General features: G+C 45.2%; 1 protein-coding gene across 2 annotated transcripts in view; it reads left to right on the top strand.

Annotated features, from left to right (window-relative positions):
• The first annotated feature begins 1,954 nt into the window (after nucleotides 1-1,954).
• FZD3 (frizzled class receptor 3) overlaps nucleotides 1,955-20,391 on the top strand; it is a 37,446-nt gene continuing 19,009 nt past the window's right edge. For both annotated transcript variants that reach the window (XM_065730473.1, XM_065730472.1), the window contains exon 1: nucleotides 1,955-2,306. In XM_065730473.1, coding sequence (XP_065586545.1) covers nucleotides 2,118-2,306 — 189 coding nt within the window. In that variant the 5' untranslated portion in view covers nucleotides 1,955-2,117. The remainder of the gene's footprint in view (nucleotides 2,307-20,391) is intronic.

Here is a 20,391-nt window from a genome sequence, read left to right as displayed (position 1 = left end):
TCTTTAATTTGTGATCTGTTGGTGAGATGAGAATATACAGAAACCTTTGGGTTTAAGTAGCAGTGCCTGGCAGATGGGGCAGGGCATGTGTTTGGGTTGGTTGTTTTCTGAGTGTGTGTTTTGTTTTTTCTTCATTTTGAAATTGTGGGTTTTTTGTTATTTTTTTTTCCCTGGTGTTATTTATTTATTTATTTATTTTGTTTTATTCTATTTCTCTGAAAGAAGTACCAAATTCTTGAAACACGAGCCTGAGAAATGACTCCTGTAGGTCAGAGGGACAAAGCTTTCCAAGGCCATCTGAGCTTGAAGTTGGGTGGAAATGAGGTGTGGTTAGATACAGCACATCTTAAACCTTTGGTGAATTTTGGTCTTTTAAATTGAGTGTGTTGACTGCTCTCCACACCAATGCTTGCTTGCTTCAGCATAAAAGAAGAGACTTTGATCTGAGCTGTGTTGACTGATCCTACTACTTACCTTAGGGTTCATGTAGTCCACTTTCCAGCCTTATTTCTTTTTTGGTCACGTGGCCTTTTCTGTAGTTTGGAGCAATTTTACTCTTTGTATACTTTATGTGCTAAAGTGTGGCTTCAAATGTGGATTTCCTGTCAATAGCTGTGAGAGAGAAGGCAGCCTGTGGAAGAGAGTTGTCAGTGAGCTTAATTTAATGTGGTTGTGTTTAACACTTCGGTCTTTTCAGTATTTGCCTGTTCGTTTTTCCAGCCTGTCTTGAACATTTACAGCCAAAACCATTACCTCACACCATCTTAAAGAGAAGTGTGGAATTGTTGAGGTTGGAAGGAGCCTCTCAAGATTATCTAGCCCAACCCTCCAGGTATATGAGGGTTTAGAGGTATAAAGTATTTAATTTTTCTGACCATAAGATGGGCACATGTAAACATGCATACATCTCTAACTTTTTTTGTCCAGCTGATACCAGCAGAAGGCTGACAGTTAACTCTTTCATATCTCTCACTAGCTTTGCACTGGGGGGTAGGAATACTTAAGTCCCTTGTGCTGAATCCCTGTTCTACTGGTTGCACTCCAGCCTCTCAGCACTGAGAATGACTGCTGTTTCAATTGGCTCTATTGGCAGAGTGGAGCTGTTTATCCACCTGTGCGTTTTCCATCTTTTGGAGTATGTGGAGAAAGGGATGGGCAACGGATGCTGTCTTCTGGCTGATATGTGTCTGTTTCTGGAGATGATGGTCTCTGGAGTGCAGGATGTGTGTGCATATCTAGAATGGGTTAGAAATGATGAAAGTTGGCAACAGCTGTACCAAATCTAGGGGTGTGAGCACAGCTAGCCAAGCTGTGAGTGCAGCTTGTTGGGCAGAGCACAGGTCCTCAGTAGAGCAGGTTGGGACTTGTGTATTGGTGGCAGCAAGTGTTTTGTTTTTGTTTTGTTATTCAGCAGAAGCTATGTGGCCATGCAAGTAAAGATGCTATCGCTGTGAATGTGCTGGTGGAGCTTGAGTCATAAGGAGCTCTGTTTCAGTGTGGTCAACAGTCGTAGTGGGCACGTGGTTCAAAGGCAAAGTGCAGGGATTTTCTTAAAATCTATTATGCCTTGTAAATACATTTCTGCCTTTCCACCATCATTTTCGGGGGGAGTTCTACAGCACGCCCCTCTTTTTTCCCAGCAGAAGGTCTGTAACCAAGGTTACAGGTTGCTCCCCTGGCAGTTTTTAGTTTTGCACACAAGAATTTTTAAGCAATTTGGCTGACAGCACATTTAAAACTGAAATTGCAATCAATTACAGAGCTTTCATATACATTGTTTGTTGTGTTTTCTTTCTGTCTTAAGCTACCCGACAGAGGAAGAATGTAACCCGGCTGCTGCTCTGTCAGGATGGAGTCAGTTGTGTGGGAATGTGGTTAAACATCTTAATTCCTAAACCTGATAGACGGTGGTAAAGCAAGATGCCCCATATGTCTGTCTCAAGTGCATCATCATCTCCAGGACTGAGCTAACAATGCTGCATGCCAAGAGTTTCCCAGTTTTGGAGAACCTAAACCAGGACTGCAAATACTGCTGTTGAAGAGAACTCAGGAGGCAGAAGAGTTGACAGGACTTTCTGGCTGGGCTCAGGAACTGGCCCCGTTCGCAGCGTGGAAGGATGGCTGTTAGCTGGATGTTCTGCTGCTTCTGGCTTTTGGATGTGTTGGTGGGCTGCACAAGAGGGCACAGTTTATTTTCTTGTGAGCCCATCATCTTGCGGATGTGCCAGGATCTGCCTTACAACACCACCTTCATGCCTAACCTTCTGAATCACTACGACCAGCAGACAGCAGCATTAGCGATGGAGGTGAGGCTGCATTTTCTTATCAGCATACACAATTTGGGCCTTTAGTTGACAGATGGTTTGTAACATGAGCTAAGATGATACTGTTATTAGAAATAAAAGTGAAAAAAAAATCTTGGTGGTTAAATATATAAACAAATAGTACTTGTAAGACGTGTTGTAATATATACTAAAATATTCAATGGCTACAAGATTTGCTTTTTTAGTATAAAGTGAGTGAAATAGACTGCATGTGTTAGTATGTTACTTTAAGTATTTAGACCAAGAATGTGTGGTTTGAATGTCTAATGAAATTCCAGGCAGATGGTGTGCTGAGCAAGGACTTGAGTTCTGAACACTTTGGTGATTGTGTAGTGGTTGGCCTTTTCCTACTTGGCATTTGGTGTGGAGAAGGTGTGAAACAGTGTGGCCATGGAAAAAATGGTAATTGCTAATTTATTAGTACTGCTTACTTCAGCTACAAGCAAATCTGTTGTCTTATAGACACTTTAATTAACCTGTTTCTGTTCTGTACTCAGGCAGAGAAGCTTTTATGCTTGCACTTTCTTTGTTACAGTGGTATCTTACTGCTGTTACCATTGTCCACAAAAATCTGTCTTGGATTCATGCATAATCACCTTCCCTTAAAAAAATAAAAACAAATATCAGGAGAATTTTATTTTCCACATATTTTTTTTCTCTGTGATATGATTTGAACAAGACTTACAAGTTCACTTCAGTCTGTTCGCTCTCCTGTTGTGGACTGTGCTTAGGGGTTTCCTTGTTTGCTATTCTGTGTAATGGAAAATGAAATGGTTGGGATTACCGGACATTAGGCATGTCTTGCTTTCAAACTGCCCATCCAAATATTTCCCTATGTGATTTCTGCTGATCGAATTTTTGTGTTTTGACGTGCTCAGGAATCCTTGCTGGTAGATAAGCTGTGCTGACCAGGTGGACTAATCATCTGTTTTCGTCTTTGAATGCTCTTCCTAACAGTAGAAGATTATTTAACAGCAGCAATTAAATTAGTGTAAAGCCAAGGCTTTATATAATGCCTCTGTGGAAGGGTTATGAACCAGACTTGACAAGCTTTTTCCTGTAGGGAGAAAATAGAGATTGTTACCCTTATATTTGCTGTGGTGGAAAGAACTGTGGCCTTGCATTTCAACTGCTGATTTGGATGTTGGCTGTGGCTTCCAATTATACTAAATGATACAGCAACAAAGTTCGTTTCAGGAATGATTCTAGTAAGCTCTGAAGGCCTTTGCAAATCTTCCTGTAAGGTGGAAAAATGGAGCTAAAGCAAGTAAGGAGGATCAGTGTGGTATGTTGACGCTTTGACAGCATTGATTTCCTTTCTGAAAACTGGAAGTCAGGATATGAAAGGAGCTGGTGAAACCAAGAGCATTCAGGACTTCTGAGAGCCACTTGCAGAGATGCACTGATAGTGGGTTTCTGTTGCTGCTGAGTGGTGGTAGAACTAGATGGCGAGCAGGAGGATGAGAAATACACAACAGTGTCAGCAGGGTGACTTGAAGCTGAAGCCAAACTAGAATGAGGAGTTGCAAAGGATTTGATCACATTTGAGCTGCACAGAGCCATAAAATGGTGGAGGGAACTGGAAGCGATAAATGTGCACTGGATAGAACAATGTTCATTGTATTAGTGGTGATCTTGTTTTCTTGACTTACAATGGATTGTTGTCTTGAAATATTAGCAGGAAGCCTGACAAAATGATAAGAAAGCAAAAAGGAAAAATCAGACACCTAGAATAATTAAGAAAATAATGCAGATCTGCCATGGTGGTGATCTGTGACGCTGTCGTTCTCTGATAGCTGGAGCAATGTGTGACATTGTGCTATCCCAAAGAACTCAGTGGGGCTGAGTGAGGTCAGAGAAGAACAGGAGGAATGGCCACAGGTTTGCAGAGCTTATCCATATGAAGAACTATGGTCGGACTCCAGTGGGGGCTTCAGCCTAATTTTTAATGGCCACCATCACTAGGGGCATGCAGAGGTTTATAGGGGTGGAGTGTATGCTGCCTCATCAGCACAGATAGACAGAAAAAAGGAAGAAAAAAAAAAAGAGCCAAGCAAACTGATGGAGACTGAGAGAGCATAGGGCATTGGGGAACGTGAGGAGTGTTGTGCGAGCAGTCCATTTTGTGCAGTGCTGTGTCTCCTGGTGATCTGCTGTTTAGGGAAGTTCCTGAAGGATGCAAGCCCCACCTATTGCCTGCACTGTTTCCCTGGTGCTTCCCCAGCATGCAGTTCCTGAATTAGATGCCAGAGGGGACATCTCTGCCCGGTCTCTTCAAGTATAGTTTTATGGAGCTATTGACAACAGATTTCTCTAAACTGTATTGTATGAGTGCAATACTGCTGACCTGACCCCTTAGTGAGAACAAGCTCCAGGAGCTCACTGGCTGCCATTTAGAGAAGCACTTCTTCTCTGAGCAGCTTTAAATGATTTTCTTTCTAGTTTCATTCAACATCATTTTGAGTATTAAGCAATATTGTTCTGCAGTTAAATCCTCTGCTGCACTTGTGATTTTTGGAGACACTCGGGCTTTTCCTCTCCAATTTGGAGTCTCCCAGCTGTTGGGGCTTTCTTCTTGCAATTCCACTGCTTCAGCCCCATAATCACGTTAGTTACCCTTCTCTGGTCCTTCTCCCATCTCGGAGCAGAGATGAGAATGGCACGGCACTCCAGATGTGAGCGTGCTGAGCATTCATGTAGAAATAATGAAATGCTTCTTGCTGCAAAAAGCAAAAAATGGCCAACATTGTGGTGGCTCTTTTGGCATTTGCAGCACTTTAAACCAAGATTTCAGAGAGCTGTCAAAATATCACTTTCACTTTCCCTGACAGTCTCTTTATAACCATTGTTGGAAGCAGAACTGAAGATTATAGGGACCCACAGGCTGAGCCAGAATTGCCGTTGTAATTGTTCTTCATAAAATAGCTTTCTGCTGAAGAGAAAAAGCAGCTGAGAAGTGAATGTTACTTCTCTGCAATCTGCGACACAAAGCTCGACTTAATAGCATAAATTAGGTGGCGTGAAGCACTGCGTGGCAGCAGTTCACAGAGCAGCTCAGTGCCAAAGCCGCTCTTAAACTTAGCATGGGAGCACTTGGCACTGTGGTGTACCTACAGCGCTCCCTTCTGTGTGATTAGTGTGGGCCGGTGGCTTTTGCCTGGGGATGGGCTATGGGCTAACTGAGTGCTCCATGAAAACGAGGAGGGCTGTGCAAGGAAGCACAGCTGTTATCGGGTGTCGCTCACTGCAGGTCCTGCTCCTCTGCTGTGAAGTCCTTATGGGGTTGCACAGGAAAAAATGGGAATGGAAGACTACAGATTTACAGAAGTACATTTCAACTCTTAGTGTGAACCTAGGCTTGTCCCTGAAATCTGTGTGCAGTAAGAAGGGAGTTGGGTTTTATTGTCTGATGTTTTAGATGTTTTTTAGTGTTCCTGTCAAATGGATGGAGCACTGATGTTCTGACCTGAGTGAAGTCTGTGAAAAGTGGTGTGGTGCTGTTTTCTGGTAAGCAACTCCCCGCTGTAAACCTTCCCAGACTGCATAAAAACATACGGCAGCAGAATCAGTGGGATTCTTCTTGTGTGTTTGAGGGGCACTTGTAATCCCCAAATTTCCAGTGCCAGTGTTTCATCATTCCTATTAATGCCCATAGGAAATGTCCAACTGGATTGCTTTGCTCTGGTCGTGGGTGTGTGCTGTGATGCCTGAGGACTAGATCAGCAGATACATTAGAAGGAAATTGTCTTAATCGCGGAGTTCAATATCAGTGGGTACTTTAAAACAATATTTATGGGAATTACTTTACTATTTAGGTGCTGGTTTTTATTGTTTTGTTTCTTGCTTTTTATAATCAGAGTTTATAAGGATTTATACAGTAAAGAGAACTGCAGCTGTTGTCTTGCCATCCATGAGCTCATCATACTTTTCTTGCCATGCCATTGGTTGCCCTTTGGGGGATCCGTTAAAACCTTACTGATACTTCTTTAAAAACACAAAAATCACTGAGTTTCCTTTTTAAGTCTTTATGCTGATGTGATTCCTTAATTATAATAAAGGTTAGTAAGTTGCTGCATTGGTGTTGTTATACTGCAGCAATGTTTCTATAAACCATCTTGGTTAGACAAAAAATTACTAAGTATTACCTCATTAACCTCTCTTAGTGATACTGGTACATTCTGTCATCGGTCACTTTATGCCCTTATTTACTCCTAGGAAAGGTAATGCCTTAATCTTTCTGTTGTGCTACATCAGCAAGGTTTACTTTCATCTGGAGACCTGTTGAGAGGGCAGTCTGTGCTCACAATGTGTTATCTGCAGCAGGATTTGGTTCCTCTGCATCTTGAAAGGGACTCGCTCCTTTTGGTAAAGAACACCATCCGCACTGCTCCAACCTCCAGAAACATCTGCTTGGCTGTAGTGGGAGCCAAGATGGGAGCCATTGCTAATCTGATCCTTTCTGAAAGGGGTAGTGCTGGTTAATTAGCCCAAGCACTGCTCTTTGTTCCAGGGGATGGAGAGGAGACACGGGGTGTGCTGGGAGCTGTCCTGCCCCACAGTACTGCACACAGGGCTCCATGCAGGCCTTCCTCTGCTCTGTGCTGCCTCGTAACACGTGTTAGAAGGTATTTCCATAGTTCTCTGTAATGTGTGAGCAGGTGGTTTCCTTACAGCTGCTGTGTGTAGCGCAGTCTGACTCTGCTGTGCTACTGAAACTTGCTTCTCTATCGGGTCATGATGACAGCACAGCATAGCAGCAGTGTTGTGCTGCTGCTCCTCTGGCATTACACAGCTCATGTGCTGAATGAGGCAGTGGAGAAATTAAATATTCCCCTGAGGAATCTGACCTGGTTTACCCATCCTTTGGATTATTATTGCTACGATGTGAAGGATTATCTTCCATCCCTTTTTCACTTAATGTTCTTTGGGCCTTGAAGAATTTGCTTATGTGTAAGAATAGTAAGCTGTGTTTTTTTTAGCTGCCTGAGCACAGTTTTTTGGTAGGCACTTCTTTTAATAGAGAGCACGTAACTGTCAGTAATTTGGAGGTTGGGAGTATTTGCTAGCAATGAAGAGAAGCAATTTAATGTGATGGTTGCCAGCCACTTCATAGTTAAATTCACCACCAGCGCTTCCTGTTCCTTAGCCTGGTTTCAGAGGGACCTCACAAATACTCCTAGGGATCAGAGAGGCTTTAAGGGACAGCAGGCAGGCAGACATGAGGCCTAAAGGCCCCCTGTGGGTGTGTGCAAAAGCTTTGTCTTCTGGGATTATGCTGGAGATGGAATGCTCCAGAAGTGCAGTGATGCAGTCCCCATCTGGGCAGAGGAGATAACACGTTGTTAACTATGTGCTCCCTCACAACTTCCATTCCCATTTTGCATATCAGAAATCAGCAGCAGGATCGCTTAGGGATGCACTACGGCCTGGCTTTGTGGTGCGTGGGTGAGATGTGCAAGGGGGAAGTGGAGAAATAATACTCCGCAGTGCTTCACTTTTCTGCAGTGTGAGAGGGGTAGTCAGAAGGGCAGAGCAGTAACACTGATTTGCTTTTCTGCAGTGTGAGAGGTAGTCAGAAGGGCAGAGCAGTAACACTGATTTGCTTTTCTGCAGTGTGAGAGGTAGTCAGAAGGGCAGAGCAGTAACACTGATTTGCTTCTGTGCTGTCAGTGCAGCAGGGTTTACCAGCTGAGAGCCATGGGATTGGTGTAAATAAACTACCTGCTCACTGAGTTTTGAATATTCAGAAGCAGTTAGTGATCAGTTGACAGTCTTTGTCACAGAAGATGTGACTGTGGATGTGAAGACATCTGATTGTTTTCTATCCCCTGTTCCAGACTTGGTGGTTTCTTGCTATACATACTCTTGCAGGAGATGATGCTGTTCCCTCTCTTGAGAGCACAGAGCGTGCTGCAAGGTTGGTGTGCTGTTGCTGGCTGCATTTCTGTTTGTATAACAAAAGGGTTTTTGTGGCAGTATTGTTTTTTGTTTGCGTTTTTTCTTTGTGTCTCTTCACCATGATGACTTTTGGAGTCTTAGAGATCTTTTCACTTAAAACTGCCAAAAAATAGATCCTGATAATACCTGAAAATTACATCAACAAAAGAAGCAGCTGCCTGCTTCTTTTCTCGTCCTGTTCCCAACAGGAATTCCCAGATAGGAAGGAGCATTTTTCCAGTATGTCAAGTTTGATGTGATTCGTTATAGTTGGATTTCTCAAATATATGCCTGATGGAAACCTATTACAGAATTTAGGCAGTTGGAGTTTGTTCTTAGCAAGGACTATTGCCTCTCAGAGTTTGGTTTTCAGAAGAGCTGTGGAGAAGCGAGCAGACTTCAGGGACCGTATTTACGTGCTTGATGGCTGCCTGCTCTGAAGCTGGGAGTTGGTACTGCCCTGATTCTCTTCTTGTGTTTCAGAGTGACTTATTTTTTGGAGACAAGTAGCAAGTGGCTTTATTTCCACTAAGCAGCAGGGATGGGACGGATATAAGATAGGGGAGATTAACTTCTTCCCCCTGAACTCCATCTTTATCCCTTACTTTCTTGCATTGCCCATGTGTTATTCCCTCTGAAATCTCAGTGGCTTTCCTTGACTCTCTGTAGTCTTCAGTTCTTTACCCAAAACATGTAGCAGTGTAAGAATGCAAAGCTAATGGGAAAGTAGGTTTTAATTAGCTACTGTTGTGTAAGCATCCAAATCTTAAACTTTAATTTGCAGTAAGGATTAATCTTCTCTTCAGAGTATAAGATTATGATGCCTACAGAACAATGGAGTTGTGCGTGATCATAAGGAGGTGAGCTGTGCAGCAGCTCATTAAACCCTACTCTTAATTCATTAACTGTAAGTTTTCCTATTCCAGATTTTTACCTTAGAAATAGCCATGTAAATGTTTTAGATTACTTTATTGTTAAACAAGAATGTTGATCTCAAGGCTTGGACTTCAAAGATGACCTTGCAGAGTGCAGGCAGAGCTATAGCGTATACAGCAATGCACTGCTTAGAGGTTCTTGCTTTTGGGAAATCTGAAGCTTGTCTGTTTGAAACTCATCTGTTTATGGTTTAGCTTTGAGCTGGAAAGGGCATGACTGTTGTGCAGGGGTGGCAGAGATCCTGAGTGAGTAAAACCAGGTCGGGGAAGTAGAGTGTTTCCAGTCTCAAGGAGATCTGTTCAAACATTAGTCTGATCTGACTTCTCGTTCACAGGAGGAGGCTTCTGAGGATGGTGTTTCTTGCACATGCTCTGGCTGGTCTCATATTAGGACCGTGGATCTTATCCTTTTTGCACTCAGATCCAGATAACTTAAAGATGAATGTTGAATATTCATTGAAGATAGAAGTATTCAAAATCTCCAGACAGGAAGAAAAGCCATGTGGGAGATAATCATTTGTGTTCAGTTAAAGAGCAGGGCTGTATGTATTTACCTGCTTGGAAATGGCTGAAGAATTAAATAAGGAAGAATGGGGAAGAGGCATGTTCTGGATAGAAATCTTTTGTGTTTTGGTGAGAAACTTTTGAAGCAGTTAACACCAATGGAGTAACATCCAGGAGTAGGTGTGTGCTTCATTGTTTAGACAAGAGGTGCCTTCAGGTTGTTGCTGCATGCGGTCTCGTGTGTTTGGGAGCGTGTTGCAGTTTCCTTTGCCTGGCTAACAAGCTTTCTCCAGAGAATAATTTCAGAAATGAAGTTTTTTGGTCTTTTATGTTTGCTAATGAGAACAAAATGCCACGTGATTATTTGCAAGACGTAGACTAATAGTGAGAAAACCAGGAGTACAGTTATTGTTTTGTTAAAGTACTGCTTGTGTGTTGAAGATGGGTCCTCACCATCTCCATATTTTCTTCAAGGAAAGATGAATTTTGAGCAGTGATCCAAGTAGAAATATGGAAACAAAGTTCAGCCTCAGTAGTTTAGTACAAGCATATTGTAAAAAAGCATTAGTTTTATGTAATGATCCAGTTTCAAGTGAATGATCTACATCTCAATCAGCATCTATTCACAGTGGGCTTGTTTTCAGGGTCATGAAAGCAGATGGCTCTCCGTTGTGGCTAATTCTGTAGCATCTGCTGGAGGCTTAAAGAGGAATTATTAGGAAGGGCAGAACACATGAATTTATTTGGAGTAGTTAAATGACAGTGTATTTTGCCATTGGTTGTAGCTTTATCTCTGCAAGTATAAACTCAAACAAAAGAATGCTGTGCCAGAACATCAAGGCAGTGTTGGTCTTTTCACTGTCAGCTCCGTACCGCAGGCGTAGTCGTTGGCTCTTGTCCTTTCTTTACCCATACCAGCCCCTCCAGAACCAAACCACCGCTGCTGAGTTCCTGGAGCTCAGAGGGAAGAGGTGTTCTTCATCCTCCTGACACTGAGGTTGTTTCTGTCTCAGGTCCACCTCGTTAGCTCACTAGGTTGAAAGCTCTGTGGTTTTGCCCTGTTGACTTGCCATCCTTACCAAACGTGTTTGTCCTGCAAGAAGTTGGCGCTGATAAAAGTAACTGCAGACCCTCTGCAAGGCGCGTGCCTCGGTGTGTGCGTTGTCTTGCTGGTCGCTTGGAGGTGCTTTTTATCCTCTTATTTTCTTTGTTTTGTGGCGATTATTGTGACTGCAGGAGTATGGTGCTGCTGCGGGTCAGCGCAGTTCCTGCACCATCAGCTGAAGGGTGTTTGCTGTCATCGGGTTTTCCCTTTCACTCCAACCACCCGCTGCTACAGCGTGCCGACCTCTTGTACCGAAGGCGCTAAGAACAATTAGGCCGCGTGTGCCCTTTCTGCATCGCTTGCGACTTCTGGAGACCCGCTCCATCCTCACCCTCCCGTGGTGTCCTCGCCCCGGTGGGACGGCAGAGGTGCGCCGTGCCCGCGGCCCCGCGGTGACAAAGGCCGCCATCTGCCGCCCTCCGGCTGCGGGCGGCCGCGTTCCCATGGCAACGGGGAAGGAAATGTGAAAAGAGAGGAGAGGGGAACGGAGGCACAAAAGCTTGGCTCATTTGAATCTGAACGAGGGAGGAAGGCTCCTTCCACTTCGTCCTTGTGCGCTGGAGAAGCCTGAAATTCATCTTTCAGAAGTTGCTTTCGGTCTGTAGGCTTGTTTACGTTCCCGTTTCTCGTTTTTTATGGAACAAAACTTGTGTTTGTGGCACTGAGCAACGAGGTGCGTCTGTTAAATTTGGTGACAGAATGTGGATCAGCCATTCATTTCAACCCTCTGCTGCTCCAAAACCACCGTTCATGTTTCCATGGCTTTTTTGAAAACGTAAGCCTACTTCGTTTTAATAGCTGACAATATGGCCAATCTTTAGGTACCTGGTGTCAAGGAATAGCTGGGGCCCTTTGTGAGGGAGCATAACAGTGCACGTAGCTCACAATCAGTGGACCTGTTCATCGAGGCCGTGCTGAGGAGCGTTCCTCGTGGCTGCTGTGCTGACCGCGTCCTCTGAGCTGTGCAGGTGCACCGTGGAGATGGCAGACCGCACCGTGCTGACAGAGTTGGGCCTTTGCATTCACTTTCCCCACCTGCTGTTGGTTCAGGATGAAGACATTCAGGTCCACCAAACGTGTACCACGTGGTAGTTCGGTGCCTTTGTAGCATTTCATCTGCATATTTAACAGATGTGGTAGGTGTGTAAATTTGTTAGAGAGCAGTGCTGTTCCTTTGTCTCCAAACCTTCACGCTTGCTTTTCCTGTGACAAAGTCTGCCTGGCTCTTACAGACGGTAGGTTTTCACCTCTTGTAGGGAATACATCACTTAAATGGTCTGATCTGAAATGTTTCCTTCATTCCTGAAATGCTGAAACATTGTCAGACTGAAGCGTACGCAGATATTTTCCTTATCCTTCTTTCTGAAATCACAGGCAAGTTATTCCTGTTGCTCTGAATGACCTTAATTAAGTGGCATCACAGAAAGGCGACATAATTCTTTAGATCCCTCTGTTACTTTTCTCTGACACAATGGGAGGCGGTTGCTTTTGTCTGGAGAGAGGAAGCTTCCAGGCTTTTAAAATTTGGGCTTTGGTTCCCCTCCCACTTGGGACTGGTTGCTGTTAGCAGCCGGGGTCACGGAGGGGACTTGGGAAAGGGGCACTGAATGGAGGGCAGGGCTGGAAGGGATCTGCAGCTGGCTGTTCTCCTGCAGGGCGGGCTGACTGCTCCGTGTAACCTGTTGTGCCATTAGAGAGGAGTCAGTTTTGATCTGCATGGTGCAGGGCCTGGTCCTGAGGTGGGAGGCGGCAGCAGGAGCCACGTGTGAGTGAAGCCAGCGCAGAGCTGTGGGGTGGGACTCACCATAGAGCACTAACAAATGCACATATAAATGCTGCTCTCTGCTCTCCCGTCCCTATCCTGCTTCTTTTGAGGTTGAAGGGACAAAAGGACCTGTGAAGCCTGCTCTGCCCTATGAACTGCCCACGGCTTTGCAGGGCTGAAATGCCCTCTGACAGCTCTCTGAGTCCTGCCAGGTGAGCCCTGCTGTGGCTAACTGAGTGGGGCTTACTGCAGCAGCCTCACAGCTCTTTTTGCCTTTCCTGCCTCACAACCCACACCTGGCCTTCGCTTGAGTGATTTTTCCATCCTTTTACGTACGTTTATTTATAAAAGGGATTTTTGCTGTGTTAGGCAGTGATTCAAACAGGGCATCAGTGGGAAAACATACTTACCTCCTCTTATGCATCAGCCTCAATTGCTCATGCCTCCAAGCAATTTAATGCAGTCTTTCCTATTCATCCGACCTTCTCTTTCATGGTTTCATCTCACTTGCACAATTCTGCACGTTCCTTAGTTGCAAACATCCCTGCAGTGTATTCCATGCAGGACCTGGCACGTGGAATACGTTTCCATGGTGTGTGTGTGTAATTTATTGTTGGAGACACCTTTTGAAGGTGCACTACTGTAGCAGCACCAGCAGATACGTGCTGATATTTGCCTTTCTTCATTGCATTTCTCTAGCTGACAAAGAATTTGGGTCTAACCCCCTGCGTCAGTGACTCACGTGTAGCTTCAGGGTCTTTTTCTCTCCCCTTGTTTCCTTCCAGTTGTGTCCCCTCTCTCCTCCCACTGTCTTTTGTTAATCCCATTACTGTGGTAGGACTTGCCCTACTTGCCTGCAGTGTTTCAGAGATGTGCCCATATTAGTGGTGCGGGGGAGAACTGGACACGAACTTCTGCCCTTGGTATGAAGAAACATCTGAGCCTTTGAGGGGAAAATATTGCTCAGTGTGTTTAGAAAGAAGCAGGCACGCTTTTAGGATGCCACAGAAACAAATACGTGGAGGCACTGTGGGAATTCCTGTCAAATATTTATCTTGTGAATTATTAACTGCGGGGAGGAAAAATCAACTTCAGGAGCTCAGTTTGATTCTTAATTTGAGAGTTTTGTTGTGTCTTCCAGAAAGCATCCAAACGACCAATTCTGAAACAGCTTTTTGTCCAGTGGAAGTTGTTCGAGTGCAATTATTGTTTTTAATTCTCTTTCCCTGTCCTCCCCTGTAGAGTTCATTTGTGACCTCATTAACACAGTGCTGAATAGGAGGGGCTGTATCCCCTGAAGAATCTTAAATTTTAATTTGCAGCTGCTGTGTTCTGCTGTGTTTTTTAAAAAGTAGTTAATTATCGAAATTAAATTTGGCAACTAATTATTCTTGAAGCTTCTATTTTGATCAGAAATCAGTTTTGGTTTCATATCTTGGAGTGAACTGAGAGTTTCTTGGTCTTTGTTTCTCTTCTGTCTTACAGTGTGTGGAAGCAGAAGGCCCATTTAGCAGCCCTCCTACTATTCTGTACTTACGCAGAGGTATTTGTTGGGCTGCAGAGCCTCTTCGAGAAGCTTTTTAGAAGAATGACCTCCATAAAGGGGTTCAGTGTTTTGTTGATCAGAACATACAGACTTGCTGGGGAATTATAACACTCAAGAATTTCTTTTTTCAGAGACCAGCAGCTTTCAAAAATGCCCCTTCGTTTCCCAGTGTTTGGGTCCAGCTGTAGAGATAGCACACACCAGTGACGAGGAGTGCAAAGCTGATGCAGCAGCTCAGCTGGCCTGGTCAGCTCTTCCTTTGGTCATTCCTTTGTTGTAGTTGCTGACAGCACAGGCAACAGCACGGGGTAATTCTGCACACAGCCCTGGTGTGGTGCACTGCTGTGTTGGGTTTTCTTTCTGTTGGCAGTGTATTTTTAATCGTGTATCCAGGTAAATATATTAGGTTTCCTCAATAAAGCCTAGATGATATCATCTCCCAGCATCTCCGTGGTGAATGTGTGTCAGCACTACTAAGTACTACAGCTTTGCATTTCTCCTGTTAAAAAGTGGCTAAAGATATCACAGAACCAGATTGAATGGCCTGTGAATCCTTTCAAAGTACTCAGAGGGAGAGAGCAAACCTGAGGGCTCTGCTGGAGGAGCTTGGTAAGGTGGGGTGGAAGCTGCTGCTCAGGCAGCACTGGGGGATGCTGCAGCCTCATCTGAGTGGCACCCCATGCTAATAAAGGCATGCAAGGGACAGCAGGGCCACGGAGTTTGGCCATAAAATCCATGCTGCATGATTTATGCTTGTGAAACGAGCTGCTGAGTTCTACAGTTATCTGCACCAAAACCAAGCTTAGTGTTCTGGATTAATAGTGTAACCTTTCTGGAAATTAAGCAGAGAGAAAGAAAACAAATAGTTGACAAGGCAGCAGACTGTATGTTTTAAATAACGCTGTGAATATCCTGAGTTTTGAGGCCCAAAGATGCAAATCTCCCCTCCTATCCAACTGTGCATGTGTCTGTGTATTTTTGCTGGTGTACAGACACAGCAGAGGACTTCTGTCTCACTGAGACAACTGTTGAAATACTGGTGTACATTTACAGATGGATCTTGTTTGGCACTCAGAGTAGTTCTCGTAGCATTAGTCCAATGGATTCTGCTCTTACTTCAGTTTGCACTGTGTTATTTGCAGCTGTGCTGGGCTGCTGTCACACCCCGTTTCTTCCCAAGCCACCTATAGTGAAAAACCTGACTTCTCCACGTTTGAAGAGCTCTTATCCTTTCAGCTGAGTATTCCTTTTGATTTTCAATTTGCACAATAATTATTGGGCAGAGTTGGGCAGTTCCCATCACGTGCAGCCGAACACAAACTAATTAGACACAACTAGTTTTGGGGGTGGTGGTTGTTTTTGTTCATTGTTGTTTTGGGTTTTTTTTTTACAACATGTCCTTTAAAATTTAACCAGCAAGGGATAGTGCAAGATATTGCAGGAATTTAGGTTGGATTTGCTGTGGACATTGATAGGAGCAAAACGTGGCTGTCTGAGCTATCCCTGAGGAGATGCTGATTGTAGCACCGCTAAGTGAGGCGTGAGAGATTGCGAGTGGCAGGTCCTGCTTTCACACAGCACTGTCCCACATTCACAGCTCAAGCCTTCAAATTATTCATGATGAACGTGCTGTTAAGTTCTTCCATATGAAACCAGGTGTTTGGCTTGTGGCAGAGTGTTCACAGCAGCCTGGCTACCAGGGAGGTAGCCAATGGCTTCCTGAACTCGTGTGTTTCCCCTCTAGCCTTCTGTCTGCAGGAGGTTGTGCTCCTGGCCTTTAACAGCACCGTTGTGCGTTCTCTGCCGTAGCAAGAAGTCTCTGCCTTCTGCCTCGTGGAGCTGATGCTCGAAAACTCAAGAGTTTGACTTAGGCATATCCCTGTAACGTGTTGTGCATGTTGCTGGCTCCGGGGTGATTGAACTGTGGCAGGAGTGTTTGCCAGAACTCACTGTGAGCTTACTGAGATGCCGTACCTGCAGAAACCTAACCTTAGACAAAATGTATTGACTGACCTTATGAAATTGTGTGCTGAGCCTACAGGAAGAATATTTAGATTCTGACACTTAAAGGGCACATCGTTCAGGATCTCGTCCTGGCTCTTTGCACTGCTGCTGGTCCAAAGCCAGCACACGTAGCTCGGAGCTGAGTTTCGTGGATGGTTTAAGTCAATCTCAAACCCAGGCCAGGGTGAAGCAGGCTAGTGGCAGGGGAAAGGGCAGGGGCCCATTAATGCAGGCTTACTGTGAACCTGCAGCCTGAAGTGCCTGAGATGACAACTTTAATTTGCCCTCAATTCACAGTTGTAAAGGAGACTGACAGTGACAGCTCCACTGTGAACGTTTGAAGGGAGATGGCACACTTGTTAATCTGTCAAGCTGCACTTTGGCTTGAGTGTCACAGTGAAGAAAACGTGAAGTTTTCCTCCATGCTCATCCCACTGGTTCGGAACACTGTAACACTGAGCTGTGCCGCTGTTAGATGCGTAAGGAACTGTTGCACGAGGAGTGGCCATCGAGTCTGTGGAAACAAAAATAACTTCTCTTGAATTAAAGAAGCATTCAGTATTTCTCACATAGACAAGATGGAGTTTTAAAATGCTGCTTTTGTTCTGCAGGGTGGCATTATGTTGTTTATTCTGTGGCAGACAGTGTCATTCTGTCTGATGGAAGGGAAATCAGAAAGGTGAAGCTGCACTGCTGGGGATGCTGAAGCTTGGCTGTGTCTTAACTGTACCTTTGCTCATTCTTGGATATTCCCTTTTTCTGCGCTCTGAGGAACTTGATCTGGCTGCTGACCCCATTATGTGCTCTCAAGATAGTGTCAAGTCTTCTAACAAATCTTCATGCTGAATGTTTTTCCTCCTTCGCTCAGCAAGACACGTTTTTGAGCACTGTGCCAACAGTGAATTTTTATACTCTTCATTCCTGCTGTCCTCCAGGAGACAGACCTCCCTCGAGTTGGCAGCAATAGTCCTCCAGTCCCTGACACACAGATCGGGCTGCAGGGGCAGAGCTGGGAGAGAGAGAAAAGGTTATCACACTAACGCTGCTCTCCTCTTCATGGGTCTGTCTCTCCTTCCCACGGAGACAGCAGCACTTGGAGCGTGTTTTGGCAGTCATCAAAGCATCGATCGCACTCGGTTGGAAGGTTGTCTTTGCAACCACAGGATATAGAGATGTGTTGTTTAAATTAAAACTATGGTTTTATCAGAACCTACGGCTCCTGCTGAATCCTGCTTGTCTCGGCAAGCGTGCTTTACAGTCTTAACAGTGTCCAAAATACTGGCCCGAGGGCCCTGTGTTTATTTCTCTGGAGTGCCTTGGAGCGTTCCCAAGCCCATCGCAGCAGGCGTATGGAGAGGAAGGAGGAAGTCCGGGCAGGCTCAGCTGTCTTATAAAAACTAACACTTCTTGTGGATGGAGTTTGTTACCAGGGCCACCCATCTGCATTCATCAGTTCTTAAAACATAAAGATGGCGTTGAGGGAGAGTGCACTCTGCCAGATGGATGCTGTCTTTTCAGTGTCTTCCAAGGGAACTTCAGAATTTAAAATGAAGCAGGGAGACCTCTTTAAAGAACGGGAACAGATGGCTTTGCCTTTTAGTCACTCAGACAGAGATAGATGTCATTTTCTGTCTTTTAACTACTTTCATCTTTATCCTATTTCGTTTCTCCTGTAGCTGAGAAGCTGTCCTCAGCCCTCTGTGTACAGAGCGAGCTTAGGACGGGCTGCAGGATTGCTGCCCTGGCACACGGGGTGTGTTGAGGCTGTGGGTTGTGTGCTTTGTAAAGGTTCATGCAGAGACTGCGGAACGTCCTTCATCCCTGCTCAGGAGGAAAACTAACCAGAAATGGCCAGAGTTGTGACCTTGTTTTGCTTGTTCTTGTCTGCATCACGTTGCAAAGCTAAAAATAAAGTACCTAAGTTCCTCCAGACAGGGAAGCTAACAGTGAGGTAAGCTTTTAATGTAGGTTATGCTTGGGGTTCTGCCCAAAGTTTATCTTGGCACTGTGTGTTGAGAGCAGACTTTGGCAAATAAGTCTGTCTACTGCCCTTTGAAAACAGCATAAAGTGTCTGTGCAATAAAGCTGTACTTCGTAATCCCTTTAAGGTGAGCGAGTGTGAGTTGTTTCCAAAAGAAATGACCTTGTTCTCCTGTACCCTGTGTGCCTTCCTGACCTTTTCTGCAGCCGTTGCTTGCGCGGCAGTGGGGTGCTATTCGATTCAAGGCAAAACTGAACAAGAAGGAGCTTGTGTCACATCCCTCGTGCTTTTCTGGGGAGGCAAACACCCTTGCTCACTGCTCCTTGCACACCACTGCTCTGTGCTCTGTGTGTGCACCCCTCATTTTTGGGAAGCATGCGTTAGGTTCAGTCAGGGCTCAGAAGCCAGGCCTCGTTTGAAGCTGGCAGCAGCAGTTCAGGGGCTGCGGCCGGTGCTCAGCTCGGGGCATCAAGTTGGAGTGGCTCACTGCTCATGTCAGGTTACATTTGTGTACCAGCATGGCTGGGGGGTATTCGCTCCAGGAAACCTAGCGAGACTCAGAGGAGCGTGCGGGTCAGAACCATCAGAGAACAAATTGCCACTGTCTCAAGGAAGGCAATTCTGCCTGAAAAACAGTCTCAGGAGAGCACTCACAGGAACTGCTGCGCTGTCAGAGCCGTGCCAGCCGCTCAGGATGAGAAGGGTAGTTACGGAAAGCAGGAGGCAATAGCGTGCTTGCTCTCTAACTAGCAGTTATCTGAAGACAGAAATCTAACTGCAGCATCTGTGATTCTCCTGGGGAGATGGCCTGGAAAGCATTGCTGCCCAGGTGCTTTGAGATGCAGCTTATGAACCTAATGAACAGCAAGCTGAATAAAAAAAACAACCAGCAGCAGGGGCCAAAAGGAGCAGTGAGTGGCTGGCCCGAGACAGGACGTGCCCTGAGGCACTTGCTTCCACCAGAGGGTTGCAGCAGTAATTGATAGAGCAGCACTCCTTTCCCGTGAGCCTGGGGGAAGAAAGCATCCCTTCTTCCTTCTGCGAGTTTACCAAAAGCTTCCCGTTTGGTTTCTATGTTGAGAGAAAGGAACATTTAGCAAAAAAAAATTGGGAACGATCACCAGTGTAAATTTATTTCCAGTTTTACAATTGTCAGTGCCCAGATTCCAAGGCAGCTCAATGGCTGCTGCTGTGTGAAGGGTGGAATGGGTTACTATCTCTCAGTAATAGAGAAGCCTGAAACTGTACCGCTGCTGTGTGATGTAGTTATAGCTTTGTATAGCACTGCTTCGTAAGCAAAAGTGAGAATTTGCTACATATATATATATTGGGGAAAAGCTGACACCTGTTTTTGTGGCTCTCCTTCCTCCTTCATCTCCTCCTGCAAAACAAGAGAACAAAGGCAAACGGGAAATGTCTCCTCTGGTGGGAGGCCATTAAAGCATCGCCAGGCTTTGTCTTTTCAGCAGTGGGAGCTGTAGGGAGGGAAGGAGCTGGGACGTTTCTTAAAGCAGCTTCACTAGTGGCAAGGAGAATCTTGGGCAGGGAAAGAAGAGAGATAAGGCTGTAGTGCAAGTTGGACTGCTGAGGAAAGCAGTGAGATGTGAATGCAGCACGTTATTTGATCCTCAACACCTGCATGGCATTGCTCAGGAGGGATGCAGGTGCTGAAGGAAGCTGAGCTCAGAGTGCCGTTGTTGTGGTAGGGCTGGAGGGAATTTGCACGGTCATAATGATTTTTCTCGGAGTTAGAAGGACCACTGAGTGTGCAACTTCAGCTGTGCTCCTCGGTTTTGTGATGTAGTGTGTTTTAAATACCTAAGCACCCTCAGGAGCAGCACACGTGTTTACCTCATCTCATTAATTTCTTCACTTTCTTGGGTTTCCCTGGGCTTGGCCTGAACTACTGAAATTTGTTCAACTGTTGCATCTCCTCATGTCCTTCTCCTTTTTCCTGTGTGTTGAGTTGTTCCACGTGCATTCTTCAGAAGCTGAGCGCATTTGAACAGAGAGCCTTTTGTTAGGCCCCGAAGCGGGGCAGGGCTGAATGCTACAGCTCACACTGCTTCCCTGGGCAGGATCTTAGAAACGTCTCTTAATCTTCGTGGCTTTGTTTTTAACAGCAAAAAGTGTAATCTGTAGTCTGGAATTGACTTTTCCTCCTAGGAGCTGCAAAGGAGAGAGTAAGGTAATTTTAGAGCTACAGGCACAAGTATTCCCCTGTCTTCGAGGGAATGGTTTTCAGGTTTTCTCTTGTCTAGCCTGACCCTGCTGCCCTCGGGCACTGCCA

Source organism: Cyrtonyx montezumae, unplaced genomic scaffold, assembly GCF_038088225.1.
Source record: "Cyrtonyx montezumae isolate F1298 unplaced genomic scaffold, pur_monq_1.0 scaffold_13, whole genome shotgun sequence".
Classification (NCBI taxonomy): domain Eukaryota; kingdom Metazoa; phylum Chordata; class Aves; order Galliformes; family Odontophoridae; genus Cyrtonyx; species Cyrtonyx montezumae.
The sequence above is the reverse complement of the archived record's forward strand: the minus strand, read 5'-3'. Positions and strand labels throughout refer to the sequence as shown.